This window comes from Mytilus galloprovincialis, chromosome 1, assembly GCF_965363235.1.
Source record: "Mytilus galloprovincialis chromosome 1, xbMytGall1.hap1.1, whole genome shotgun sequence".
In the NCBI taxonomy this organism is placed as follows: Eukaryota; Metazoa; Mollusca; class Bivalvia; order Mytilida; family Mytilidae; genus Mytilus; species Mytilus galloprovincialis.
Window position 1 is genome coordinate 112,188,346 of NC_134838.1, and position 10,230 is coordinate 112,198,575.

General features: G+C 33.3%; 1 protein-coding gene across 1 annotated transcript; it reads left to right on the plus strand.

Annotated features, from left to right (window-relative positions):
- Positions 1-8,468: 8,468 nt before the first annotated feature.
- On the plus strand, positions 8,469-9,593 carry LOC143051891 (centromere protein K-like). The gene has a single exon (XM_076224889.1). It carries the CDS (start codon positions 8,555-8,557, stop codon positions 9,365-9,367), a length of 813 nt encoding a protein of 270 aa, XP_076081004.1. The 5' UTR covers positions 8,469-8,554; the 3' UTR covers positions 9,368-9,593.
- Positions 9,594-10,230: the final 637 nt, after the last annotated feature.

The window sequence follows — 10,230 nt, forward strand, 5'->3', positions numbered from 1 at the left end:
CAAATGTAGAAAATGGTGAATTGAACCTGGTTTTATAGCTAGCTAAACCTCTCACTTGTATGAGACCAACTTGTCGACTTGTGCCTTCATTTTATTAAGCCGACTTCACACAGGACTTACATCTAGAAATTGACAGTAAGGGTCGGTTTAAAACAAAACTTTCCGATAAAAGAGATTATTTCAGCTTACCAATTGTAAACTTTCCATTTAAATGTAGCAACATTCCAGCAACACCTGCATATTACGGAGTATATATATCTATAATACTAAAATTACGAGGTCCAATTTGTCAGCCGTCATCACGTAAAAACGACGAATCAAAGAATTCAACTTTATATACAACTAATATAGTACACAGGTGTAGATTAAAAATTACACCACTCCAGGCCCTTTTGTTTTCCACGTAATTAATATTGCCAATAATTAAGAAGTTCCGGGTCGAGTCCGCTACCGATACCAATAGTATAATCACCTGTTACATATTACCTTATCTGTACGTTCCGCATCTGACAGGCGCACCACCAAACGGTGTATTCAGGATTAATATGCTATTTACACGGGTCATAATCACAGGGTTGACACTACTAAATTGTCAAATTGTAACCTATTGTAGTATTTTAATCCGTAAGACTTTCTAAGATAACAATACGAATACTAAAAATCTGGACTAAAAAAAAGTTTCAATTTGTTAGCGGGCATGACGTAAAATAGCGAATCAAAGAATTCAACTTTATTTATAACTAATACAGGACAATGCTGTTGATTAAAAAATACTCCATTCCAGGACCTTTTGTTTTCCAAATAATTAATATTACCAATAATTGATAAGTTCCAGTTCGACGGGTTCAAACAGAAAGATTTGAAAGCAGAGAAAATTGTGCATCTTATAATCGGCATGACTTTATCAGATGACAGTACTAATACTAAAATAAGGCTTGCGCATAGTTATATACTTTAATTCAGTCATGGACCCGCGATATCACGGGTGTGTTCTAGTATATATATATATATATATATATATATATATATATATATATATATGTAAGACTCCGATCGACGTCCGGTCTCTAATCGACGTCCGTTCCTCAAATCGACGTCCAAATGTGACGTCACAATAAAATAACATTCCAAATCGACGGCTAATTTTATGCCTGTCTAATCGACGTCCATTTTTTTGGCATTTTCCAATCGACGTCCGATTTTGAGCTTCTATAATCAACGTCCGTTTTGGACACAGAATACAAAACTAAACTGAACCGAAAACAGCTGAAACATTTAGACCTTTAAACATATCATAGTATGTGAGAGTGAGACAAATATAAGATCTAGCAGAAAAACTAAGTCCAGTTATAAGTAAAATACGGAATAAATAATAAATGTGTGGGTTTTTTTTTTAATTATTATACTAGACTAAGTATGTAAACAGGTTGTGATTTCAATTTTTCAGAGATTGGTATTCAAAGGGACAACTATACACCAGAGTTAAAAAAAAAATGGATGTGAGCAATTATAAACCATACGGCTTTCGAAATGATAAAAACCCATACCGCAAAGGCTATAAAAGGCCACGACATAAATAATGTAAACAATTCAAATAAGAAAATTAACGGTCTTATTTATTAAAAACAATTCCGAAAAACAAATATGACAGACATAAACCAGGGAAACTAATGTACTGCAGGCCCATACAGAATTTGTCAGGGCTTACACATGAGTGTGAGCACTTAACCTAGAACAGTGATGTAAAAGCATAACATAAAAACATAATGCCAATTATCTTGTGTTTACGTTTCACTCCAGGTGTAAAACTCAGAAATTTGTTAAAATAAAAACCCGAATTATAATACTCTCAAAACACTTGGCTGTGCTTCTTTATTTTGTCTATTGATGAAGACTGAATAAAGCTCCTACATGTCGTTTGGTTTTCTTAGTCGTTGGGTTGCATTACTAATTGCCTGATTATTATGAATAGGAATGACACACGCTCCTTGATGTGGATCAATTGGATTAACTTTATATCAAGAAAAACTTTAATATGCATGATACCTATTTCGGATTGAAAAATAAATTATGTACATGTATAAGTGTAAACAATTGATATAAAAAAGAAGATGTGGTATGACTGCCAATGAGACAACTCTCTACAACTATAGGTCACCATACGGCCTTCAACAATGCGCAAAGCCCATACCGCATAGTCAGCTATTAAAGGCCCCGAAATGACAGTGTAAAACAATTCAAACGAATAAACTAAAAGCCTTATCTGTGACCAATAATTTATTATTTATTGATATTGGACATTGATTTAAGACGACAACAATCAATCGGGTGTAGTTTTGGCAAGTAGTGCCGTCACATTGGACGTAGATTAGAGTATCAAAATATTGGACGTCGATTTGAGAATGTGACGTCAGATTTGGACGTCGATTTGTGAAACGGACGTCAATTTGAGGAACGGACGTTGATTAGAGGCCGGACGTAGATCTGAGTCTAACATATATATATATATATATATATATATATATATATATATATATATATATATATATATATATATATATATATACAACTCGTCTAAACATCAACCCAACAATGTTAGATCTGTAAATTTGCTTTCGCAAATTTTTATTCTTCCCTCGCCGGGATTCGAACCCATGCTACTGTGATATCGTGACACCAAATCGCCTGCACTGCAGCCGTCCCGCTAGACCACACGACCACCTGGGCTGATATATATATATATATATATCTCCCATTTGATACGATATTCCGTGACGGGCTAGTATTTTATCATGATTTCCTTGGCTGCTCACAAGGAAGCTATTAAACTAAAACTTCTAAATCATGGGTTGGTTGACCTAAATGGACGACATCGGATATGTTCCTAATGTCGTTACCACAATCCCGTTCCCTTTTCACGAATGTAAAATGTGTTAGAGAAAAATGACATAAATTTGGTGGAATCAATCACTAGAAGCCTGTGTTACTCGCTCCATGAAAAGCGTAGTGCGCTCCTTGAAAGTAAATAAACATTTAAAAGTAGTAAGGTTTACCAAACTCATAGGCTGTAAATAGATAAAATTGTTTAAAGATAATGTATAGTGACTGGAAACAGATGTAAATATAAAGTAACAAAATTTTACTGGATGAACTCCAGGTTATCTTGATAGAGGAGGGATCTACAGAAGGTAACAGGTAACAGGTAACAGAATGTGACCTGCATGTATGGGGTTTATAATAGTCCTATAACATATGACCTCGGGGGCATTATTTACTATTTCTATAACATATGACCTCGGGGGCATTATTTACTATTTCTATTTACTGTTCTGATATTTTTTTTACTATCAATGTGGCATTCGCATTAGACAAAAAATAAAAAATGAAAATATCAGCATGAAAACGTTAAATAGTGAATATATAATGCGAAGGCATATATTATAGGACTAGGGTTTATAATAGCATGAGCAACACGACGGATGCCGACATGTGGAGCAGGATCTGTGTACCCTTCCAGAGCACATGAGAACACCCATAGTTTTTGGTCGGGTTCATGATGCTTAGTCTGTTTTTTTCTATGTTGTGTTTTGTGTACTATTGTTTGTCTGTTTGGTTTGTCTTTTCTTTTCGAGCCATGGCGTTGTAAGTGTACCACCAAACACCCCGGACCAAAAGTCAAAGTAAAACGATAAAAAAACTTCGACTCTATAAAACAATAGAATGGATTAAATAGGTTGGTTGGTCTATTATTTTGATTTCATAAGTACATTTATATATGCCGTATTTGTATCCCTTTTTCTACCGATATAGTTTCATTTCTTCTTTTAAAATCTTATTCTTTTAAATAAATTTTGGTCTGCTTTGTCATTCTATTAATTTCACGATCTCCTTCCTTGTTAGCTATTTAACAAACAAAAACAAGTGACTTATATTTTCATAAAATCAACTGTTACTTCAATGACTATAGATATTGAATGTTTTACTATACATGTTCATAACAGAGTGATTATCTTCTTTTTTTTCTATCATTTTTGGTTGTGTTTTTTTTTTTTTTTTTTTTTTTTGGCAGGTTTCCGGCTTGGCGATTGCCTTCAACTTATTTACAACAGATAACTTCCCATCTGATGAACCGCTAAATTACTTATCATGGCTATTTTCCTTTTTCTAGTAAATAATTGTCCAATATAATGCATTTTTCTTCTTCGAGCCTAAGACAAGTTCCCGTGGAATGGGTAACTCCAAACTGTTTATTTTAAACACGGACGCCAGGTGAGAAAAATTCATAATACGTTTGGTCAAGGATTTGTATAGTAATACTGTACTGTACTGTAATTTACTATACAAATCCTTGGTTTGATAGGATACGTCTTTGCGCAGGAGCAGCGGACCAATAAATATATTGGGTGGTCTTTGGTATCTTTATTGACAGCTCTGTGATCTTAGTAGACTAGACTGAGCGGTCACAAAAAAATTCTCAAATTAAAGCTAGGTTCTCACGACACCAACAGCACCGTCGAACATCGCAAGAAAGATCTTCAGAAGCCAGTCATTTGATTATCTGTATAAAATGAAAGATATATTTCACTCGTCTTTTTTTCGTGAATGACCTGTTGAACAAATATATGGATAATCATTCAGCATACCTTTTTTTCACTCGTCTTTTTTTCGTGAATGACCTGTTGAACAAATAGATGGATAATCATTTAGCATACCTTTTTTTCACTCGTCTTTTTTTCGTGAATGACCTGTTGAACAAATAGATGGATAATCATTCAGCATACCTTTTTTTTATCTTTATTATCGTTCAGCATACTGAAAACTTCGACATCATCAAGTACGTCGGCTATATTGGTTTTTTTTTATTGAATTTTGAATACTTTTAGTATTATTTTATTTTAATAAACAAAAACTTATATAAGTATAATATAGGACATAGAAGATAGTGTAAGTATAATAGTATAGTAATAGTCCCAGGTATGATAGTATCAAAAACACGAAAAATCCAAAGAAATTTATCACAATTTTGTTCAATTCAAATTAATTGGCTAGGTCGAGTTTATAATGAAAAAGGAAAAAGAATAAATATTTTAATGGTGTTTGGTGTCTTTTTCTGATATTTGCGTTTCTTTTCTCACATGTGGAACGTTCTCCACAAAAAGTTTGCATGGATACGAATTTTAATGAATGGAGGATACGAATTTTAATGAATGGAATAATTGACCTGCATAAAGCGGTGACTTTAGATAAAAATGTAATTCAAACGAAATTGAACCAAACTAAATGTATAGATAGTGAAATAGTATTTCCAAGTTCCGCTTTTATAAATGTTTGAACCAACAAAACATATTTTAATATTTGGTCTAATTCATATATCTTATGTTTAATTAAGTTTTCAGTTGAAAATAAAATTTAGGGACCTACTAATAATGATACAAATTTGGATATTTCATCTACTGAAAACATTGAACGTCTTTCTTCAGCGAGTATAACAATACTGCAACTATATGCAATGTATAATATAGTACTATCTGTAACGGACTTAAAGATATACAGAGTTGAGCAAATCCACATCATTTGGACTCAATTGGATAGTGCCGGGTCTCACCATACAATCATACAACAGCTCCTTAATTTTTTTTCGAAATAATGCAGTCAACCTTTTCGATCGGTAATTTTGGTAATTTTATTTTTAAACAGGAATAGTATACTGTCAATATATATTATGTCCCGGGATTAGATAAGCTACTAGGAGAATCATAGTAATCGTCTTTTAAATACTTCTGGGATGGGATCCCTATAGACGAAGGACAAATTAGCGACGAGAAGAATAATTATGCGACAAGAAGTATATCTTAGTAACAAGAACATATATTTAGCATTTTCTAAATCAAAAAGTGTCTTTTTTTAATATGCAAGAATACACTTTGTTTGTTTCTCCATGAATTTTGTCAATGATATGTTTAAGCAAGGATTTCAGATAATATACATTCAGTTTACAGCATAGTTTATAGATGAATGAAACAATATTTATGAAGAGTCGACATGGTTGGTGACGGTATCAAAGTTAAGATTCAAACTAAATTATAAATTATGATCTTATAAGCTAATATAATCTTGATGTATATGAGACTAAAAAGGGCAATAAAATTGAGAATGGAAATGGGGAATGTGTCAAAGAGACAACAACCGACCATAGAGCAAACAACAGTCGAAGGCCACCAAAGGGTCTTTAATGCAGCCAGAAACTGTTGCACCCGGAGGAGTCCTTCAGCTGGCCTATAAACAAAAATGTTTACTAGTTCAGTGATAATGGACGTCAAACTAAACTCCGAAATTATACACAAGAAACTAAAATTAAAAATCATACAAGACTAAGACAGGATCATAAAAGGTTCAAATGTTTACATTTTTAATATAAAAATAAAGGAAACATGAATGTTTGATTAAAAAAAAAACAAGAAAGTGTCCATAGTACACGGATGTCCCACTCGCACTATCATTATCTATGTTCAGTGGACCGTGAAATTGGGGTCAAAACTCTAATTTGGCATAAAAACTAGACTCTGAAAGATCATATCATAGGCATATCATAGGGAGCATGTGAACTTAATATCATGTTGATTGGCCTTCAACATCAACAAAAACTACCTGGACCAAAAACTTTAACCTGAAGTGGGACGAACGAACGAACGAACGCAGAGACCAAAAAAACATGATGCCCCTGTACTATCGTAGGTGGGGCATAACACTTAATTGCCATTTTTCTCTATTTTCTATGGATCTTTGGTATAATCAGATGATTTATTTTTGTATAAATCAATTGTTTTAAGGCAGTGGCTATGGTTACATGGAAATGTAACAATAATAAAAATATTATTGTTACATTGGAGACTAAATGCCGGAATGCATGGTTGGGTAAGGACCTGATTGATTACGTATGTAACAAAAACTATTGAGGCTACGGTTACATATCGTTATTGTTACACGAAAAACAGCACTGTACGAATGTACTAAATAATAAAAGTTGAAGACATTTATTTTATTTTTGGAGCATGTTTAAGTCTGACACATTTTTGATGAAAACACTCCAAGCAGTCATCACACACGCGTTGTGAACGTCTGTATCGCATACTGTGCAATTCCATTCTGCGATATTCCGCTTTTAGAAGATAAGGCAACCTTTATGTTTTCCATGGTTCTGGTGAGAAATACTTTTTTACTCTAGCAATGTTGATATTCTCATCCAATATTTTGGTTGGAAGCATGTGGTGTAGTTTCAGATCGTCTATCAATATGATCACATTGCCGTCCATTACGGATTTTAGGTTTACCTCAGATTTTAGTATACAACTTAGCAGTTAGCAAACTTTGCTTTTGATGTATCAATTCTGTTAGTAGATATAGGAAGATGTGGTGTGAGTGCCAATGAGACAACTCTGCATACAAATAACAATTTAAAAAGTAAACCATTATAGGTTAAAGTACGGCCTTCAACACGGAGCCTTGGCTCACACCGAACAACAAGCTATAAAGGGCCCCAAAATTACTAGTGTAAAACCATTCAAACGGGAAAACCAACGGTCTAATCTATATAAACAAAACGAGAAACGAGAAACACGTATATATTACATAAACAAACGACAACTACTGTACATCAGATTCCTGACTTAGGACAGGTGCAAACATTTGCAGCGGGATTAAACGTTTTAATGGATCCAAACCTTCTCCCTTTTTCTGAAACAATAGCATAACATCACAACAAAGAAAAACATACGATAAAATATTAATTGGCAGAGCTGCATTTGTATCTATAGCTGTATGAAAATTGTGTCTTGATATTGTTTCAGTTTCATTTCAAACGCATCCAAAATTTTAATTTTTTCATCCAAAACAAAATTGGTAATAGGAATCTCTTCATCTATTGTTCAAAGTGTAATGACAGTAATAAGAGTAGGTGTGCAGTTAAATAGTTAAAAAAGTGAACACTTTTCTCAGCCCAAGTTCTCAACAAAAACCTTGAACTATTATGATTCGCCTTTGGCACTACTAATCTGAAGTAGTACCTTTAAGAACATCAAAACCATTAATACGTAAAACTATTTAAACAGCATTTGTTGAATAATAATATTTATTATCTATCATTATTTCAAGTATTATTAAGCACATATGAAAGAATTAAGCAACACAACTAAGATTTAAATTTAATAAATCTAGCGTAAACATGCTGTTTTTCATGTAATAATAACACAATGTAACCGTAGCCTCAATAATTATCATTACATTCGTAATTAATCGGTTCCTTACCCAACATTGCATTCCGGCAATTAGTCTCCGATGTAACAATAATATTTTTATTATTGTTACAATTCCATGTAACCGTAGCCAGTGCCTTGTTTCAATGGTAAATAAACTTTCTTGTCGATTCTTGTCGCTAATTAGTGAGACCGTAGAAAAACATCTAATGCACACTTTAGTTTTTTTTTTAAACCGGAACTTGTTTCCGCTTCCGTTTGATTTCATTGCGGGAAATGCAACTTGAAAACAAAACAAAGTGATGTCTTCTCCCATAAAAAATATCCCATTACACAATACGGAAGGTGATTTGGTTGAATCTCTGAATCGTCTTAAAAAAGTTGACACTGAACCCATTTTAACTGAAACGTTAGTCTTCCCTGAGAAGATAGGATTAACACCTTCTTGTGTGTTGCTTGCGGAAAAAGTTGAACATACAAAAGCCGAAATCAACATTGTTCAAAATTCGCCTTTATCCGTCCTTCCAGATTCTAAGGAAGTCCATTATGGAGTAATAAAGGAAGAATTGGAGAAAAGCCTTTCTGAATTAAATGATACACTAACGTTCATAAATGCTGAAGCTCGTGAACTGGAGAATGAAATACATGAAGAGGAAAGGTGGAATGATCAAATTAGTGATGTAGTTCTTGATTCACTCTCAAAAAGACTCAATGAACAAAACTTTGAAACAAATGATGCAGAAGGTGCCAAAGAAAAGCTGAAAAGTGAAATAGCTGATAAAATAACAAAAGCAAACATGTACTTCAAGCAGCTATTGAAGGATTCCTCACAATTTTGTGGCAAATATTTTAAGTTACCTTCTGAGGAAGAATTTAATGATGTTCAGAAAAAGCTGCGCTCAGCTGATAAAACAGTGACTGTAAGGAATATGCTCAGCTTGAAAGACATTATATCAGAATTAATGAATAAATGTTTTGATGAACCAAATCATCCGTATATTGTGCTGGACAAACGGTATTGGCCCCCATATGTTGAGTTGTTGCTTAGATGTCAGATTGTTGTGCGTCATACAGATGATCCTAGGAGGGTTAAGCTTATTCCATTTCATTTGTAACAGAGCCATTTTTGTGGTTATTGGTACACCATTGTACATTAAGATTTATTTATTTGACTGGGATAATATGCAAAATGTACCAAAATAAACAAGTGTACAAATGTGCTTTATTTGCTTTTACCAGAATTGCAGACATTGTTTACCATGTGGAATAACTTTGAAATTATACATGTATAAAGTGTAAAACATTTAATATATAATTATTATTAAAATGATGTCAGAGTTATACTTTTCTCATGATACTTTGTACATTGTAAACCAATCAAAATAACAGTGTGACTGCACTTTCTTTTTACTATTTTGCACCAATTTGGAGATTAAAAATGACATGTTATACATGATCATACATGTACCTACAAATATGAATAACTGTATAAAATGAAAAGGAAATTTTTCAACTCCAAGTTTATAGCAGATAAACACAAGAAAACAGTAAACTAGAGAAAAGATTATTGATTAATGTTGTTAGATTTATGTTTCAGAAGAAATACACTATAAAACTGACCAGTCTGTAAAACATTGTACATTATTACCAGAGGCGGATTTAGGGGGGGGGGGCTTTTTGGGAAAAAAATTGGTTGCTTATATACATGTAGGGAATCACTGAAGCGTATCTGGAGGAGGCCCCCTCTTAGACAGTCAGTGGGCCCACACTTATGAAAATTTCTAGATCCGCCAGTGATTACTGCCAAGTTTGGTTCAGATTGTCAAAGTAGTATCAATCACAAAAAAACTAAATGTAAATTCCCTCTTGGGTTATCTGATATGATAATGATGCACACAATCTTCATAATGTAAAATATATTAATCTGGCTGTTCTATCAACACTTGAATATTGGGAATCTGTCATGTTTATAAAGTTC

Bases quoted from the DNA above. Each gene is read 5' to 3' on its own strand.
- LOC143051891 (XM_076224889.1), top strand. From the start codon at position 8,555: ATGTCTTCTCCCATAAAAAATATCCCATTACACAATACGGAAGGTGAT.